This window comes from Phymastichus coffea, unplaced genomic scaffold (assembly GCF_024137745.1).
Source record: "Phymastichus coffea isolate CEN01 unplaced genomic scaffold, Cenicafe_Pcof_1.1 PCOF00008, whole genome shotgun sequence".
Taxonomy (NCBI): Eukaryota; Metazoa; Arthropoda; class Insecta; order Hymenoptera; family Eulophidae; genus Phymastichus; species Phymastichus coffea.
In genome coordinates this window covers 2,394,891-2,415,706 of record NW_026706819.1, presented here as the reverse complement: position 1 = coordinate 2,415,706, position 20,816 = coordinate 2,394,891, and the positions used below count along the sequence as shown (strand labels likewise).

The window sequence follows — 20,816 nt, the reverse complement described above, 5'->3', positions numbered from 1 at the left end:
AGAAATCCTATGGGTACGTGGCTACTTGATACTGTATAAGTCATTTTAATATTTAAGGAATATCCATTAAAACCGTTAAAAAAGAAAAAAGATAGATAGATAGATAAACTGACATATATTTTGTAAAAAGGGAACTAAATTTAACAAAAATGCATACCTTATAAATAAGAGGTAGTGTCCGACAAAGATCTTTATCGAAAACTTTAAGTACGGTGTGCTTAGTGATTTGAGGCGGAAAAATACTGCCATCACTCCCCATTATACTATCACAGTGAGGCTTAGTCCAATGTCCAAGGCCCGCCTTGCCATTCCATTTATCAAGTAAACCATATTTGCTGATATCCAAAGCACCCGTGAATATAGTAAAATTATCTTTACCAGTACCATTCTTTCCATATAATAAACCAAACTGTTCGTAAGGTAATTTTTGATCAGTCGGAACTACGTCCTTTGCTAGTTTCAACAATGGATCTTCATATCCCCAAAGTAACTGACCTACCGATACTTCTACGAATGGTTTTATCTTTAAAATATCCATAATAGAAGCCATAGCCAGTCGTAGGAAACGTGCTGCGTGTTTTGACTGCGATGTTGCCGATAACATTGGAACATTTGGAACTATCACCAATTCATCTTCTGAGCCACTTGATAGATTCTGAAATATACAACACATAATGCCTATAAACTTAGTAGGTAAATAAGCTGTGCCAATTCTAAAACAACACCCTCTCCCACTGTTGATTCTAAAACAGATACTTCCTAAAATTGTTTCTGAAACAGACTCTCTCGGAGAATTGTTTGTTTCTGAAACAACCCCTTGAAAATTTTTGGTCTAGAAATTTTTTGATTGTGTTTCGTTGTTATTCAGAATGACCTTGAGTGAATATACCTAGGTAACAAATACAGGATTTCTATGAAATCATTTATTAAATAAAATATATAACAATAAGATGAAAAGTACAATGAATAAAACATAAAAAATATGTGGATAAATATAGTGCTGTTTATGACTGTCACAATTTGCCTCTTTCAATTGGAAATGCGAACGTTTCCGGGAGCTCAAGTGTTCGCTCATTTGTTAACTATAAGCAAGAGAAAAAAGGAGAGATCGAGAGAGTGAGAGGATCTTCGTGGAGCCGCCAGTAATAAAAACGAGCCGGCGCCACATATTAGGGAAAACCCGTGTGTTCCATTTCCTTAAATATATGTACCTTTTTATATATAAGTATTGCATTTAAATGGATTTTTCCTTACTCCAGACTAGGATTTTTTATGCCGGCTAAGTATAATCTCTCCTTGATTTTATTATCTGTCTGCATTAACAAATTTATTTATTAGTTATACTTGTTGGAAACTGAGTTTCATTAATTCACATCATTACGTCTTCTTCGTCCGAACTCTTATTAATCCTGCCCTTTTTTTCTTCTTTTCCGAATAAGTTGCTATACGCAATATCAGGTAAAAGTGGACTTATTATTTAAGGGAGAATTCAGGAGATGCCTTCGTTCCTTATTCGTCAATGGCAACGGACTTTATGCCATCTAAAAAATACGGGTGTTACGAGGAGAGAGATGACGGATAATATAAATGTGGGACTTCTCTTTTTCAAAATATTACACTTTATTTCACAACATATGGTCCGCTAATTACATACAAAATCATTCGTTCGTTACACATAAAGAAAAAGTTCGCCGCATATCTGTACGCATACTAGTCAGTACACCACGAACAACTTAATCTAAATATACAGAGTGAGGAAAAAGTATGAAAACCCCGGGAAATTCGGGAAACCGCATGAGTTTAGTCATGAAACAAAGGTCATACCCTATGTAACTTTCAACGAGGAACCTAACGATGACCTGTGATTTGACCTTGAACCTCATTTTCACGGTTATTTCAAGGTCAACCTCATTTTTTCATATGGAAACCCCTATTTTTTATACTAGAATCAAAAAGAGCGATAAATTTTACGGGTTGAAACGATTCAAGTCCGAAGATATCGTAACTCCTAATCCTCCTTTTAGCGCTATCCAGGAACAACGACGTGGTCGTAGAAGGAATCTATTCTTTTTAATAATTGCCTCTCACGTAAATGAATTTACAATAGATGTTCAAATTGTTCTCCATTCGCTTCTTGACAGTAACCAATCCTATTGTAGAATGATTGAGTTTCATTTTGGATCATCTGTCGTGGAATGGCATTTATTTCTTGAACTATTCTACGTTTTAATTCTTCAAGATTTTGTGGATTACTTCTGTATACCCGATCTTTTAAATACCCCCACAAAAAATAGTCCAAAGGGCTTAAATCTGCAGATCTTGGAACCCACTCTACCTTACCTCTTCTACCTATCCATCTATCAAAAAATATTTCATTGAGGTATTGTCTGACATTTACACCGTAATGAGCTGGAGCACAATCTTGCTGTAACCATGTATTTTCAAAACCATCACCTCTTAAGGCTTAGATAGCTGGAAAAATTTGATTTCGCAAAAGTTGTTCATAACTTACAGCGTTTAAATTTCCTTCGATAAGAAAGGGACCTATTATTGTATCGCCTACTATTCCTGCCCACACGTTTAATTTTTTAGGATATTGAGTGTGACTTTCTCTCATCCAATGAGGGTTTGTATTGGACCAATATCTAAAGATATGACGATTGACTTCGCCATTTAATTGAAATGTCGCTTCATCTGAAAAAATAATTTTTCGTAAAAATATTGGATTTTCATTAATCATTTGCATCATTGTCTCACAAAATTCTACTCGACGATCAGGATCATCCTCACTTAATTCCTGCACAAGTTTCATTTTATAAGGATGAAACTTGTGACGGTAAACGTCAAGTTAGCGCTAACTACGTGACCTTATCGTTGTCCGTGAGGGCAGCACCTTCCGGGGGGACAAAAATATGTAATAAAGGAATTCGGCACGCGAGCAGACGGAACGCGCGCGAACGAATTTGAACCAGTGAAGCATCGACTGTAGTTGAGCCCGCCCGCTTCTGTTGTTACCACCGCCGATTTACGTGCCCTAGCCGTCTGTACGCTTCGTGAACTAGCAGCCAGTGATCCAGGATTGTAGCCGCCGAGGAGCTGCCAAGCTGTGAGTCAGAGGCCCGATCGAGAGATCCAGGGAGAGTGTGTGAGGTTTCGCCATCGAGGGCGAAACCAGTGCGTGCGCGCGTTCGCGGCTCGCGGATATCAAAAACAATAAGCGACTGTTCCGTGCTGTGCGAGTTGCTGTGACTGTCTCCGATCACTCACGATTATAAGGTAAGCTCGCCAGCTTAATTACGCGATCGGAATTGCATGTCGGATAAATAACTTTCGGTATTCGATGCGTGCGTGTGAGGCTCTAATATCAGAGAGCAGCGAGCGTACCGGCAAAGCGTGTTGCCGATGAGCGAGCGTGCGTGTAAACAAACTCGCGGGCCGACCTTTGTGAGTTAGAAAAATAATAAAGCATCCGATCTATAATACTAACAAGTGTTTTCGTTGATTCTCTCCTCACATAGCTTCCACTCAATTTAGCTAGGTTATAAACGATAATCGGTTGACCGGCGTATGCTTTCTCGTGCTCTCCCGTATTAGTAGTGAGCATTAACGATTCACGCGTGTCCCCTTAGCATAATCACGCGACGTAATTATTAAACGGTTTTAACCCGTTACATGGCGCCCAACGTCAAAGAACCTACGGTGTTTTTGATTGTGCAAAACACCGGTTCTTTATATTAACTTTGCGCTCGGTCAACCAATAGCTCAGGTGGCAGTCAAGTGTTGTTGTGCGCACTCGACACCGAAAGCCACCAGTGTAAACAATACCTGTTAGCTAGCTTGCGAAGGCCCGCCGCGGCGAAAATTTGTAAACAAAACCTGTGAACGCGTGCGAGTGCGACCGAAAGATTCTAGAACGTAAACACCAACGAATCTTGAAAATTGCCGCAAATAATATTATACCCGTTGGCCCGGGGAAAAACTAACACCGGCAATTTTCAAACGGGATTAATTCAATTGAATAATTTTGTTCGACATTGTATTGTGTTAGCATAGTTTTTTTAATATTATTGTCTGCGATTATTGGTGTTTACGCACAACGCTCATTACAATATTTTAGATACTAACTCACACAGCCGTGCTAACAAACAGTTAGTACGTCTGATAGGTAGGATCATTATATTGCGTATTTACGAGCAAAGAATCTTTCGGCAATTAATTCATTAAGCGCCCTTGATCAAGCCCAGTGTTGGCAAATAAAAATTTTTTTTATTCTTCAATTCGGCGCACGAATTTTAATATAACACTCGCACGCGCGTATAATACCTGCATTTTTACAAACAAATTCAACCGCAAGTAACCTAACAGCAAATCATGGACCGCACTCATACTGAAGTAGAGAATTGGGTATGGACGCTCCAGGAAGAGGAGATAGAAGAATACCTCGACCAGCTGGAGCTCAAGACTAGCGGGAGCAAGCTCTCGAGAGCTGCCCGACTGCATAACTGGCTACTCGGCGAATATTCCGCAGCAGATTTTGCGGAAGTCGAACACCAAAACAGCAGTCCAGCCAAAAGAGCCGCCCTACGCTCAGAGCTAATCGTGTCCCTATGCCAGGAACACACAGCATCCGAGCAGGAAGGAGAACACCCGCTAGCCCAATTACTACAGAGTGCGGACGTAATATCGCGGGTTCAGAAAACCGCGATAAACATCGCGAATGCCCTGGACAGCGGAGAAAAATCAAATAGCAATAAAGAAATTACTATAACAACTGACGAAGGATTCCAGTTTAAACTCCCGCCGGCATTCGCAATTATGATTCAAGACCTCATTTTCCGATGCAGGGAACATGAGAAGAAATGGGAGGTCCAAGAATCGCGAAATAGAAATGCGTCTGACCTTACCCAAGTTATGCAAGAAATCGTCCAGACCAACGTCAGGGCGCAGGAACACATGGACAACCTTGCGACCAGGATTACGGAACTGGAGAATGCCGCGAACAAAAGTACGCGGCAAGACGAATCAAACATTTCCAAGGAGGAACCGCAACCCGAAAACACGCGTAGGAGTGTCGCATTCCAGGGCACTTTCACATGCCATTACGACGCAAGGCTACCCCAGAGCACTCCAGCCGGACCAGGCCTAAGGCCCACGGGGGCCCCCGACAGGACCCCCCGCCGAACGCCCCCTTTTGGAGAGGGTGGACAGCATCAACTCGGTGGAGTTAATGCTGAAGTGAGCAACCACCCGCCGAGCATGTGGTCATCCCAACAGACGTCGAGCCCGTTATCCACAACAAGGGACGTCGGCCGCATCGTCAGGGGATGGAAGCTCAGGTTCTCCGGAGAGGGCAACGCGAGCATCGACACCTTCTTAACGAGATTAGAAAACTCGAGGAGCAGCGCTGGACTCACGGAAGACGAGATGCTCACGGCTGTCTCCGAGTTGCTCACCGGTCCTGCCCTTGTATGGTTCGAGGCGATGAGGAATGAATGGTTCTCCTTTGCGGATTTCGAGGCAGACGCCAGAGTATGGTTTGGAACCAGCAGGCAACAGCAGCAGCGTCTAATCAAAGAGGTACAAGGCCGATATCAGGGCCCAGACGAACCCGCGAACGTGTATATCGCGAACCTGATGGGCCTAATGAGTCGGCTAAACCCCAGGATGACGCATGAGAGTCGGCTAGACTTGCTTCATACCAACCTCCTACCGGAAATCCAAAGCCAAATACGGAGATCAGAAGTGAACTCCGTACGAACCCTAAACGTCCTGGCCATGACGGCCCAGCACAACTTGCATCAGCGGAGGATGGAGCGGACGATGCCAGACCCTCAGTCGACTTTGTATCCTGAGATGGCATATCATCCCCGCACCGACGCGAGCAAGGCTCGTAAAGGGAAAGTGGCTTCCATGTCCGGTGATAAACCGGAAGTCAGCGATCGATTGGAACGCATGGAAAAGGTACTCGAGAAGGTGACGCACCAGGTCGTCTACACACCGACGCCCCCGGGGGCAGCACCTAATCCGAGCCTGGAAGCCGTCGAGGGTGAAAAGAAAGTCCCACCCATCGACGCATTCAACCAAATCCTGTTGTCCCTTAAAGAAATATCGGCGGAAATGAAGAGTAACCGCATTGATAAAAGCTCGACTTCCGATGACCGAAGTAAAAGGCCGGAGACTCCCCGTAAACGAGGAAGAGAGTTCTCTGGGCCGATCAAATGTGCCGAGTGCGGCCTACTGGGTTATTATAGGAAGTTCTGTCCCCAGTGTAATAAGGGAAACGACCAAAGGAGTGGTTAGGTGGGGTTGATCCCACTCCTTCATCCAATAACCCAAACCCCGTCAAAGAGATCTCGCGGCCCCCGCCAACACAGCCTACGTCGTTAAGGGCGAGCGTGTTGGGCGTCGAGGACGAGAACTCCATTGCTGACGCCAAAGATAAGCGTGGCGAAAGAGTGCGCTCGGAGAAGAAAGGTTTCGACGCTGGTAAAGCCAAAGACCCTAGACCAGCCGAGGCGGTGACGTACGGATCGCACACGCCCTCGGGGGCACGGGCTAAGGCAAATAAACCGTCGAAGAAGAACCTCATGGAAACTCCGATCGTCCGAACCAAAGGGGCTCGGACGACAAGTAACGTCACTCGACCACGCAAGAGCACAATGGTTAGCGCTATAACAAATAAAGGGGAAAGCTGTGGAGCCGTCGAAACTGTTTCCCGATATTCCTCGGAACAGGAGACGCGTTGGTGGCTACCGGTGAAGATAGGGGACTTCCAAATACGGGCCCTCTACGATCCGGGAGCTTCCACCACAGCCATGGGTAGTAATGCTCTACAAATAGCGACTGTGCTAGGCGTCAGATTAGATACCACCCACGCGGGAACGGCAGGATTACCAGACGGTCGTAAGTTAACGATCGTCGGTCACGCCATGCTACCTTTCACCGTGGGAGGATTGACGATGCCGACGAGAGTAGCCATCCTCCCTACCCTCGTCGAAGAATGTATTTTAGGAGTGAACTTCGTCAGGTTGTTCAGAGCGGTACTTGATCCAGACGACAACACGTTGCTGTTCAAGGGATCGCAGGCCAAAATGGAGCTGGAAGTAGCTAGTTTGGAGGCTGGTCCGAGATTAGCCACAATCGGACTAGCCGAGGTTACGGCTACGCAACAGACCATGCTGCAGAAGATCATCAACGAGGCCCTATCCCGAGCCCCGACGGGCTTGGGATGTGCGGCAGGCATCGAGCACGAGATTCGGGTCGGTGATACGAAGCCGATTAAACAGCGTTACTATCCAGTATCGCACAAGGTCGAGCAAGAAATGCATAGACTGGTAAGGGAAATGTTGACCCAAGGGGTAATCGAACCAGCCGACAGTGGCTGGTCGAGCCCAGTGGTCATGATACGCAAGAAGGACGGCTCATACCGATTTTGTATTGACTTCCGAAAGGTCAATAAAGTCACAGAGCCGAATGCGTATCCCTTGCCGTTTATGCAAGATATACTAAGGCGTTTGCGAAATGCGCGCTATATATCTACGCTCGACCTCAGTAGCGCGTATCACCAGATCCCACTCAAGATCGAATCTCGGCCGATTACGGCCTTTACCGTACCTGGACTGGGACATTTCCAGTTCGTACGAATGCCGTTCGGCCTCTCGTACGCCGGTGCCACCTTCCAGCGGTTGATCGATAGTGTGATCGGTCCCGAACTAGGCGAATTCGCCTTCGCCTATTTGGACGATATCATAGTGGTATCGTCCAGTTTCGAGGATCACCTACGACACTTAAAAACCGTGTTGGACAGGGTGTGCGAAGCCGGCCTCTCGATCAATCGAGAGAAAAGCGTCTTCTGCAAGTCTGAAGCCAAATACCTCGGCCTGCTGATCAACCGCGAAGGGATCAGACCGGACCCTGAAAAAGTGCGCTCTATCATGGAGTACCCAAGACCAGGGAACGTGCGACAGCTGCGCACCTTCCTGGGGGTAGCTTCGTGGTACCGCAGATTCTTGACCGACTTCGCCACACACGCTCAACCGTTAACGAGGTTAACAGGAAAAAAGAGCGAATATGTGTGGGGAGAGGAACAGGAACAAGCCTTCGCCAAAATTAAGGCACTCATGATGTCCGCACCATGCCTGGGATTACCAGAACCAGATGGGCAGTACGTGCTGGAGACAGATGCTAGCGCTACCGGAATCGGGGCCGTCCTGTTACAAAAGGCAGGAGACGGCGACCGAATCATAGAGTACGCTAGCAGAGTCCTTAATCCGGCTGAGCAAAACTACTCAGCTACGGAGCGCGAATGCTTGGCGGTCGTGTGGGCCATCCAAAAGTTTCGCCCATACATAGAAGCGTACCCGTTCAGGGTGGTAACTGACCACAATAGCCTGAAATGGCTATACAACCTGAAGAATCCAATTGGACGTCTTGCCCGATGGGCCTTACAACTTCAAGGCCATACTTTCGAGATTGAATACCGAAAGGGGGCAGACAACGTATTGCCCGACGCCTTATCACGCGCTTTCGAGCCCACGAAGGCAGAGGTTGGCGCAATGGACCAGCCGAAGCCAAGGGACAGCGCCTGGTACACGGATCAATTCCGATGCGTCGAGGGTCAACCAGAGCAATACCCGGATTGGAAGGTGGTCGGCCGGGTGATGTATCACCGAAAGCCGAATTATGACCATCCAGGAGGAGATCAGTATGGCGATGAATGGAAACTCGTCGTGCCCCCAGAAGAACGCAAAGCGGTGCTGTTCGAAAATCACGACCTAGAGACAGCAGGACACTTAGGACGCGAGAAGACCTTCGCCCGTGTCGCCCAGTCCTATTACTGGCCGGGAATGTACTCAGACGTGAAGGGATACGTCCAGAAGTGCCAGGTCTGCCAACAGTGCAAGGTCGAGCAACGGCCACCGCGCGGGCTCATGCAGGACCGAACATGGTCTATGCCTTGGCAAGTGGTTGCGGGCGACATCGCCGGACCCTTCCCAAAGAGCCCACGAGGGCACGAATACGTCTTGGTATTCATCGACGTATTCACACGATGGGTCGAATGCATACCCATACGTAGTGCTAACGGCAAGACGATCGTGAAGGAACTTCGGGAACGAATAATCCTACGTTTCGGCACACCCATGATCTTCTTGTCTGACAACGGCACCGAGTTCCGCAATCAGTTGGTGGACGGATACCTGAGAGACCAGGGGATAAAACGGACCTTCACCCCAACCTATACCCCGCAGGCTAACCCTACGGAAAGGGTTAACCGCACCCTGAAGACGATGATTACGTCGTATCTGCAGGGGAATCATAGGGAATGGGACCGAGCGCTACCTGAACTCATGTTCGCGCTGAATACGGCCGTCCATAGTTCTACCGGGGTTAGTCCGGCCATGCTCAATTACGGCAGACAACCGGGAGCCCCGAACACTCTCCGGAAACGGATGGACGAGCTCGCCGAACAGGAAGAGAGTTTGCTTCGAATCGGACAATGGAACGAGCACATGCAGAAGAGCCGTTCCGCCATTCAACAAGCTCACGAGAGCGCCTCGGATGAGTCCCGGAGGCAGTCTAAGTACTACAATGCCAAACACAGGGACCACAGAATCAAAGAAGGTGATTGGGTGTGGAAAAAGAACCGCATATTGTCCTGCGCGGCACAGGGCATCTCCGCGAAGTTAGCACCCAAGTTCATCGGCCCCTTTATCGTCACAAAGGTACTCGGCGCCAACTCATATCGCCTCGCCAATCAACAGGAAGAGGTCACAGAGCTAGTACATGCTAAGGACCTCAAACCCTATTATGGACGAGACGACGACATACCGGCAAATGGGCCTCGAACGCGAGATGACGACGGGACCTCTACCACCGAGGGAGCCGAGGCGAGGAACGTCCCGCCTAATGCGAGCGATACATCGATACACGGAAACGGGAGCGCCAACACTTCAGATAATACACTTCGAAATGACGACGCGACAATCCCGAACTCACCTCGCCGTACTCGCCGTAATCCCCCCAGCCGAGTCCCGCTACATATCCCTCCTACTAACCCGACGAAGCGCCCACGAGGAAGACCTCGGAAGTCCGCGCTAACAACACACACCACACAACATCGACAAACGACACGAGCCCCTCCTCCCATCATCGTGAAGAGGAAGAGGGGCAGACCACCGAAAGCGACAACCGTAGATGCATGATGCACGGCGAACGAAGGACCTGGGAGACCGACGCCAAGGACCCCACCTTCGATTCCGGCGACGAAGGCCCTGGGCAGCCGAACAGGCGCCCACCTTCGATATTCAAAGTTGTTTTTAGGATACTAATTCGCCGGACATTTACAGGATGCAGATCACCCTCGATCAATTCGAGCAGGCGGCAGCCGCCCTCATCGGCCTGGACTTAGGTCCCGCCGTCGAGGGGGTGGTCCATGCCGCGCTCCACCTACTCGCCCAGAAAAAGGAGGACGAGGAGCGAGCACGGGTGCGAGCTCACGAGAGCTCGTCATCCGTGCTCATAGAAGAGCTCCCGGACGAGGAAACCCCCACAACGCCGGCAACGACACCCGGCATCACGCGCAGCGACGCCACACCACCATCCGGACCACCAAAGGGGCCCATCCCTATGAGGGTCCCCACGGTATCAGTGGGCACCCAAACGGAAGAGGGTGCCCCCGACGCGAGCTGGCCCCCCAGGTTCCCGAGCCAGGCACCACCCTCTGGCAAAAGGACCTGGGAGGACATTGTCGAGGGGTTGAGGGAGGTCGAGCGAGGATGGACGACCCTCAACGCCCTCCAGCGGGCTGTGTACGCGGAATATGATGCCTACACGGCCGCGGAACACCACCCAGCAGATCTTGACCACTGGGAGAGAGTGGTGTCCCGCCGTCGCCAGTTCGCGTCGGCCCTAAGGGAGGTGCAACAAGGCCTCCGCCAGGACATCGAGGGCCCGGCGAGCGGCGATCCTTCGAACCTCCCCCAGTCTCCAACCGCCGGGGCCAGAACAACGGCCCCGGAAACCAGGTCGGGGATCACGCCGCACCAGGGCTCGCAAGAAGGCGGGGTAACCCTGGTGGTCAATGTGGACGGGAGCCAAAGCGGTCAGACAAACGGGGCCCATCCACATTAATGTGGTCCTGGGCCCCTCGGGTGCGGATTCCACGGTCGAAAGACCATTGTGGTCCGCCCCGAACCGTAGGAACGGGTTGCCTCTGACCCCCCGTGAGCGAGGGCTCCCACGGGGCACCCTCTCCCGCGCTCAGTGGGAGGGGTGCAACGTGTGCCACTACCCCGGGGTGACCCGTACGGACCGCTGCCCACGCGTGCGACAACACGCCGACCTGGTCCAGGAGAGACTGGGGTGGGAGGCGCGCGGCCGACCTCCATTGGACGACCAGGGCCAGGAGTTACCACCAAGGCCAACCAGGTGATGATGTCCTGCCCCCGTGGGCAGGACCACCGATACAATACCCTGTCGTCCAATAAAACGTAAATTTAACAATACTCGGACTATAATCCTTTATTATCCTTCCTCATCTCCTCCTCGGAAAGTATAGCGCTAACTGAATCATCGTCGAGGACCCTATAGGCCCAGACTGGAAGGGGGCTGTGACGGTAAACGTCAAGTTAGCGCTAACTACGTGACCTTATCGTTGTCCGTGAGAGCAGCACCTTCCGGGGGGACAAAAATATGTAATAAAGGAATTCGGCACGCGAGCAGACGGAACGCGCGCGAACGAATTTGAACCAGTGAAGCATCGACTGTAGTTGAGCCCGCCCGCTTCTGTTGTTACCACCGCCGATTTACGTGCCCTAGCCGTCTGTACGCTTCGTGAACTAGCAGCCAGTGATCCAGGATTGTAGCCGCCGAGGAGCTGCCAAGCTGCGAGTCAGAGGCCCGATCGAGAGATCCAGGGAGAGTGTGTGAGGTTTCGCCATCGAGGGCGAAACCAGTGCGTGCGCGCGTTCGCGGCTCGCGGATATCAAAAACAATAAGCGACTGTTCCGTGCTGTGCGAGTTGCTGTGACTGTCTCCGATCACTCACGATTATAAGGTAAGCTCGCCAGCTTAATTACGCGATCGGAATTGCATGTCGGATAAATAACTTTCGGTATTCGATGCGTGCGTGTGAGGCTCTAATATCAGAGAGCAGCGAGCGTACCGGCAAAGCGTGTTGCCGATGAGCGAGCGTGCGTGTAAACAAACTCGCGGGCCGACCTTTGTGAGTTAGAAAAATAATAAAGCATCCGATCTATAATACTAACAAGTGTTTTCGTTGATTCTCTCCTCACATAGCTTCCACTCAATTTAGCTAGGTTATAAACGATAATCGGTTGACCGGCGTATGCTTTCTCGTGCTCTCCCGTATTAGTAGTGAGCATTAACGATTCACGCGTGTCCCCTTAGCATAATCACGCGACGTAATTATTAAACGGTTTTAACCCGTTACAAACTCGTTTACCTATAAAATTTTAAGAAAAGATTTTTGATCGATCTCCAGTTGTAAAGCTACTGATCGAGATGATTCATGTGGATTTTCCACAAAAAACAGTAAAACATCTAAAAAATTTTCTTCATTTGTTGTTGTTTATGGTCTTCCAGTAACAGAACGATTTTTAATAGATTCCGTTTCTTGAAAACGTCTTAAGGTTTTTAAAACTATGGATTTAGACAAAAGAGTTTCGCCATCGCCGTTTCGAAACGTTCTATTAAAGAGATTAACAACATTAGTATACGACCTTTGCTAATCACCCCAACCCCTCATTATTAGAAGAGATATTCGTTCTCTTTCAGACAAACGAAACAGTTTAAAAGTTGGAAAAAAACAAAAATTTAATATTGTTATTGTAACCAAAAAAAAACTATGAAATATTTGACGAATATGTCGAATTTGTTTTTTTTATTGGTCAAGTATTTATTTTTCTAGAGCCTATTTACTATGAAAACAACAAAATATGGTTCCAACTTCCAATTAGTAGAAGTCAAGAACAAATAAGATTTTAAAATCTAAATGATAACAATTTTTTAATTATTATTTGTAAAAGCACTTCTATTTTATTTTTAAATTTTCACTTCTTTCAAATACCTTCATAATAATTTTGTATTTCTAATAAACAATTAGCTTTACGGTCCATGAAAGAGGAGAAAACGTAACTTTTGACGAAAAAAAACGTGACTTTCCAGTTTTTGACAATTTTAATGATATTTTATGCTGAAAGTAGTGACGTTCTATTTTCTAAAATGAAAGATGAAGACTGCGAAAAAAATGAGATCTAGATGAACTGTGCAATGTGAAAACAGAGTTGTCTTCTTTTTTCAAAATTCTAAAAAAATACGAGAAAGACAGATCTTCAAATTGCTTTTTATTCGTTTTCTATAAAAAATAAACCCTGTTTTTGTATTTTTAAAAAAATATTGTTTTCTCAAATGAAGCTACATGTCAATTAAATTGCGAAGTCAATCGCCATAACCTTAGATATTGGTACGACAAAATCCTCATTGGATGAGAGAAAGTCACACTCAATATCCTCAAAAATTAAACGTGTGGGCATAAATGGTAGGGGATACAATAATCTGTCCTTTTTTTATCACAGGAAATTTGAACGTTGTAACTTTTATGAAATTAGATTGTTTCAGCTATACAGGCATTAAGATGTAATGATTTTTAAAATACATGGTTTCGAGGAGGATTAGGCGTCACACTATTTTTTTATCGTTCCCACCCGTAAAATTTATCGCTCTTTTTGATTCCAGTATAAAAAATAGGGGTTCCTTTATAAAACAATGAGGTTGACCTTGACTTAACCTTGAAAATGATGTTCAAGGTCAAACCAGAGGTCACCATTGGGTTCCTCGTTGAAAGTTACATAGGGTATAACCTTTGTTTCATGACTAACCTCATGCGATTTTCCGAATTTTCCGCGGTTTGCATACTTTTTCCTCAGCCTGTATAAAAGTAGAGTATCGAAGGATAAGAATAATGCCGTGGCCACGAAATCCGCCAAGATACTGTGCGAATGGACGCACAAGTGTCCGTCAAAATGCAGAGAAGCATCTGATCTGAGAGCGACTGATGATTCCTGGTGGCTCTGCGGCTTCGTTACCGTACCGCAGGCACAGTGTTGCATTTTGAAAAAAAGTTATAATATCAGTTTCTAAAAGTATAATGCGATTGGAGATTCGTTTTTTTTGATGAGGCTTTTGTGATTGTCCTTGCTTTGTAATACTGGATTTTTCAAATTTCAAATTATATATATATATATATATATATATATATATATATATATATATATATATATTGTAACGGGGTTGCTACCATTTAATTAATTTTATTCTCGAAATCGTATTGAAGAACGCACGTAATTACTTATGTTCAATACGGAAGTCGGAGAGCAAGGAGGAACAGGTGTCAGTCAACCAACTATCTACGGATACGGAATAAACACGTCGAAAGTACTGGTTAATATCACATACGAGAACTCTTTATTACTTCTGAATGTTACACTAGAATTGGCCCGCGTGTTTATGTTTACAGTGGGCTCGCTCGACGACATCATACAGTGTCGGATCGCTCGCCGCTCTTTGTTAGCAGAGCTATTACATGCACGCTTCGCTTTGATTACGAAAAATAGATTACCCGGCATGCAATCGCGGTCGCGAGATTAAGCTGGCCAGCTTACCTTTTTAGCAGTCGTACACAGGGCGGAAGAACAAGTCACACTTTCGTTGCGATAAAGTCTGTCTTTTGTTTATCGCGGATGGCGAATTCGCACGCACGTGGTTTCGCCCTCGATGGCGAAACACCTGGTTCACTCTTGGCTCCGCAGGAGATGACGCTGCTTCTGCTGGCTCAGGCGACCCTCCGGATAACTAGGTAACGACAACCACTCGATCTCTCTGGTGCGCGCAGGTAATTAGCTTGCGAGTCTCGATTTTTGCGGCCTCCGTATCGGTAGCTAGTCCCATACTAGTTCGTATTCAATCGCGCGCGTTCCGCCTCGTAGTGTGCCGAATTCCCTCGTTACATTTTTCGTCTCCCAGTAAGTGCTGCCCCCGCAGGCAGCACTTAGGTTGGACTACTAGCGCTAATTTGACGTTTAACGTCACAGCCCCCTTCCAGTCTGGACCTACGGGATCCTCGACGATAGCCATATTAGCGCTGTCCCTTCCGAGGTGGAGAGGAGAAAGGATAATAAAGGGCCGTAGTCGATGTGGTATTTTGAACAATTTTTATTCTGTGAGATTGGGTATGTGGGGCCCTGCCCACGGCGGCCGGGGACGATCACCTGGCTGGTCTCGCTGGTTCCTCCCGGCCTTCATCATCTAACTGAGGACGCACACGGGGGCAGCGGACTGTGCGGATCACCCCGGGGTAATGGCACACGTTGCACCCTTCCCACTGAGCGCGGGAGAGGGTGCCCCGTGGGAGGCCTCGCTCTCTGGGAGTCAGTGGCAACCCGTCCCGCCGGTTCGGGGCGGACTACAACGGCCTTTCGATTGTGAGGTCCTCACCCGTGGACCCTACCACAAGGTTAATGTGGATGGGTCCCGTTGCTTGACCCCCATTGCTGCCGTCTACATTAACCACCAGGTTCACCCGCACGTCCGCGGGCCCTGGTGTGTCTTGGCCTCCGACCCAGCCCCCGGAGCCGCTGGTCTGGCTCCGATGACTGGAGACTGGGAGAGGTCCACGGGTGTATCATTCGCCGGTCCCTCGAGGACTTGGCGGTGACGGCGCTGAACTCCTTTTAGCGCCAGCGCGAACTGGCGACGGCGGGACACCACCTTACTCCAATGGTCGATATCATCGGGGCGGTGTCCCGCAACCGTATACGCGTCATACTCTGCGTACACGGCTCGTTGGAGGGCGTTGAGGGTCGTCCAGCCTTGCTCGACCTCCCTTAATCCCTCCACTATCTCCTCCCAGGTTCGTCTGCCAGACGAGGGCATCTGGCTGGTGAACCTAGGGCGCCAGGTCGCGTCGGCGAAGCCCTCTTCCGTTTGGGTGCCAACGGAGGTTGGTGGGTCCTTCAGCGGGATGGCTTCCGCTGGGGGCCCAGGTAGCGGCACGGTATCGACACGCGTGATGCCGGGCGTCATCGACGCGCGCGTGGTGGTCTCATCCGTGGGGAGCTCCTCTATAAGCACGGATGACGAGCTCTCGTGAGCTCGCACCCGTGATTGCTCCTCCTCCTCCTTCCTGATGCTGAGGAGGTGTAGAGCGGCGTGGACCACTCCTTCTACGGCGGGGCCCAAATCTAACCCGATGAGGGCGGCCGCCGCCTGCTTGAATTGCTCGAGCGTGAACTGCATCCTGTAACAATCCCACACATCAGTGTCCAGAATATTTTCCTCGGGTATCGAAGGTGGGCGCCTGTCCGGCTGCCCAGGGCCTTAAGTCGCCGGGGTTGAAGGTGGGATCCTCGGCGTCGGTCTCCCAAGTCCTTCGTTCGCTGAAACTCATGCATCTACGGTTGGCGTTCTCGGTGGTCTACCCCTCTTCCGTTTCCCTACAATGGGAGGGGGAGCCCGTGTATTCTGTCGATTTGGTGTAGTGTGTGTGGTTAGCGCGTACTTGCGAGATCTCCCTCATGGGCGATTCACCGCGTTAGTAGAAGAGGTGTTTATTGGGACTTGGTCGGGCGGATTGGGATGGGCGCGACGAGGAGAGCTCGGAGTTGTAGCGTCATTATTCCGGAGTGTGTTATCCGTAATGTCTGCGCGCCCGTTTCAGCGTGTCGCCGCGTCACTCGCTTTAGGCGGGACGCTCGTCGCCTTGGTTCCCTCGGTGGTAGAGGCCTCGTCGTCATCTCGTCGTCGGGTCCCATCTTCCGGTAAGTCGTCATCTTGCTCATAGTAGGGCTTGAGGTCCTTGGCGTGTATTAATTCCGTGATCTCTTCCTGTTGGTTGGTAAGGTGATACGAGTTGGCACCGAGGACCTTCATGACGATAAAGGAACCTATGAACTTGGGCGCTAACTTCGCGGAAATGCCCTGCGCCGCGCAGGACAACACGCGATTCTTCTTCCACACCCAGTCCCCTTCCTTAAACCTGTGGGCCCTGCGCTTGGCGTTATAATACCTTGCCTGTCTCAGGGACTGATCCGAAGCGCTCTCGTAAGCTTGCTGAATAGCGGCACGGTTATTCCGCATATGCTCGTTCCGTCGCTCGATTCGGAGCAAACTCTCCTCTCGAGCGACAAGCTCATCCGTTCATCTCCGAAGAGTATTTGGGGCTTCCGGTTGCCTGCCGTAGTTGAGCATGGCAGGACTGGTCCCCGTGGAACTATGGACGGCCGTTTTCAACGCGAATATGAGTTCGGGCAGCGCTCGGTCCCATTCCCTGTGATTCCCTCGCAGGTACGAGGTTATCATCGTATTCAACGTACGGTTAACCCTTTCCGTAGGGTTAGCCTACAGGGTATAGGTTGGGGTAAAGGTCCGTTTATCCCCTGGTCTCTCAGGTACCCGTCTACCAGCTGGTTGCGGAACTCGGTGCCATTGTCGGACAGGAAGATCTTCGGCGTACCGAAGCGCAGGATTACCCGCTCCCGGATTTCCTTCGCGATCGTCTTGCCATTGGCACTACGTATGGGTATGCACTCGACCCATCGTGTGAACACATCCATGAATACCAGCACGTATTCGTGCCCTTGAGGGCTCTTCGGAAAGGGTCCGGCGATGACGCCCGCGATCACTTGCCAAGGAGTGAACAACGTTCGATTCTGCATGAGCCCCCGCGGCAGTCGCTGTACAACCTTACACCGTTGACAGACCTGACACTTTTGGACGTATCTCTTAACGTCCGCGTACATCCCTGGCCAATAATAGGACTAGGCGATGCGGGCGAAAGTCTTCTCGCGTCCCAAGTGTCCTGCAGTCTCAAGTTCGCGGCTGTCGAACAATACCGCCTTGCGTTTCTCCGGAGGCACGACGAGTTTTCATACGTCCTCGTACCCATATTCTCCCTGGTAGTCGCAGTTTGGCTTTAGGTGATACATCACCCGGCCAACTACCTTCCAATTCGAGTGATCTTCCGGGTGGCTCTCAACGCGCCGGAATTGTTCCGCGTACCAGGCGCCGTCCCCTGACTTCGGTTGGTCCATTGCGCCAACCTCAGCCTTCGTGAGCTCAAAAGCGCGTGATAATGCGTCGGGCAACACATTGTCTGCCCCCTTTCGATATTCGTATCTCGAAAGTATGACCTTGGAGTTGCAAGGCCCATCGGGCTAGACGTCCAATCGGGTTTTTCATGTTATATAGCCATTTTAGACTATTGTGGTCCGTTACCACCCTGAACTGGTACGCTTCTATGTATGGGCGGAATTTTTGTATGGCCCACACGACCGCCAAGCACTCGCGCTCCGTGGCTGAGTAATTTTGCTCCGCCGAGTTAAGGACTCTGCTAGCGTACTCGATGATCCGGTCTCCGTCTCCTACTCTTTGTATCAAGACGGCACCGATTCCCGTAGCGCTAGCAAACAAAATTAAAAACCGAAAAATTGGTCATTTCGATGACTTTCAGCTAAGTGAAATAAATCTATATCATTAGAAATTTGAAAAACCTGGTATCACGAAGCAAGGAAAATCACAAAAGCTTCATTTAAAAAAAATACCGAATCTCCAATCGTATCATACTTTTTGAGACCGATTTTATAACTTGTTTTTTCAAAATGCAACACTATGACAGGGCTGCTCATTGACTTGACTGATTATCAGATCTGTTATATTGAATTTTTCCGTTGAAATCTGCTCTGTTGCTGGCCGGCTTCATATTTCAATGACAGTAATGCGTCACTTCTCGTTGCTATGGCTTGGCCTTTCTCCTGGCCTCTCAGCATTGAATGTATAAGGCTCAACTCCTCTGCGACCACTCATAATTTATCGTGCGTGCTATCTCGCTATACATTACGCTCACACCGTTCTTTGCGAGCGCTGCTAACTGCGCATAGTACCTGCGGCTTGACTGGTGACACTATATCACTCATCTCTACCTCTCCTTCTCTCCCTCTTCCTTTCATCATTCAAAGTCTCATTTTCTCTAGCGTTAGCTGTCTATCCCTGCTTGCGACAGGAATAAATCTGAAACAAAACATATACCAGGTATACTACCACCCTAAATGATCGATGGACAACTATCTGACTCTTTACTGTCGTGTACCAACGCCGAGCACCAACACCGAGTACTAATGAAAAGGAAAAGAAATGTTAATAATTAACAATAAAATTCGCATCGCTCAGCACGCGTCGATGCCTATCATATCGCTCTATAAACATTCACTTATACACATATCACATGCAAGAATAAGAAAAAATATGCAAATCCCTGAAAATTTCGAAGGACAAGTCTTAATAAAAAATTATGAAGGTTTGAACTTTAGTAATTATTACCGAGAAATTCAATGCTGATCTTAGTCTGAACATGAACCACACAAGAGCTCATTTCAAGGTCAACTTAATTTTTTTACATGAGAATTCAAGATTTTTTCGAAAGAGCGGAAAACTATACGTTTAAAATACGTAACATACTGTCTTGATTCCCTTATAATTTTCTTAAATAATAAATTTTGTAATAATGGAAAGAAGGGAAATAGTGGGAGATGGAAATTCACTTAATTTTAATTATATTCAGCAACGTTTCGTCAGCAAATTTGCTGACCTCTTCAGGCATTATTAACAAAAAAACAACAAATTATTAACAATAAAGTTGCAAATGTAATTTTAATGGCATATAATTATATTTATATGTGAGTACCTGATTTCTCTCGTAGTCAAATTATTATAGGCTAAAACGAATAGATTGTAGTCAGTCACGTTACAATACAGTAAAAAATCAAGTATTTCAACACATATATATATATATATTCTTCATCTATCGTCCCTTCCTCATCTATCTTCACAAATATATAATATTCTAATATAACAAATATATAATATCTTAATAAATAATAATATATAATAAATCTGATTTATTAGAGAACACTGGTATTGTCTACAGTTTTAACTGTAAACAATGTTCAGCGATCTACATAGGTGAAAGTAAGCGATCCTTAAAAATTAGATTAAATGAATACAAAAAAACATTGACTCAGATATAGTAGTACCTGCACATAGAAGAACTCTCTCACACGAATTTGACTTGGACAAGATATTGGATTATGAAAAGAATTATAAGAAACGTAGAATATCCGAAATGTCGCACATCGGCTTACATAAAAACACTTTAAATAGAAAAGAGGATATACAATATCTTAGTCATATTTATAAGCCATTATTAAGATCGATGAGGAAGGGATGATAGATAAAGAATATATATACAGGGTGGACCATTTTAAGTGAGCCAGTACGTTTTCTCGGAAACTAGTGGGGATAGCGAAAAATGTTTCAAACAAAAGTTGTCCAACTTGGAGGGGGACATACCCTCATTACCTTGCCTGTGTCCTTGGATGTAAAGTTCCAGGTCATTTCAAGGTCAACTTTGTTTTCTTAAACGGGACCCCCTATTTTTGACCCTGGATTTGGAAAGAAAGGGAAATTCTACGTTCAGATGACCTATTATACGTGGGGTCTGGGGTGACCCTCAAGGTAATTTGAAGGTCATTTTTATTTTTTTACGAGTGTAAGATTTACGAAAAATAGTTTCATACAAAAGTTGCTCAACTTGAGGACATAACCTAATGACCTTGCCTGTGACCTTGGAGGTCAGGTTCAAGATTATTTCAAGGTCAACTTTGTTTTTTTAAACGGGGCCCCTCATTTTGACCCCGGATTTGGAAAGCGTTGATTCGCCCCTTTTATCATATGCTAGAGCAAGG

The 20,816-nt window shown here is 47.5% G+C and overlaps 1 protein-coding gene across 3 annotated transcripts in view; it reads right to left on the bottom strand.

The window, feature by feature from the left end:
* The window catches only part of LOC131669499 (scavenger receptor class B member 1), a 347,418-nt gene that overhangs the window by 191,686 nt on the left and 134,916 nt on the right, over nt 1-20,816 (bottom strand). For all 3 annotated transcript variants that reach the window (XM_058944428.1, XM_058944410.1, XM_058944419.1), the window contains exon 3: nt 158-655. In XM_058944428.1, the coding sequence (XP_058800411.1) occupies nt 158-655 (498 nt within the window). The remainder of the gene's footprint in view (nt 1-157; nt 656-20,816) is intronic.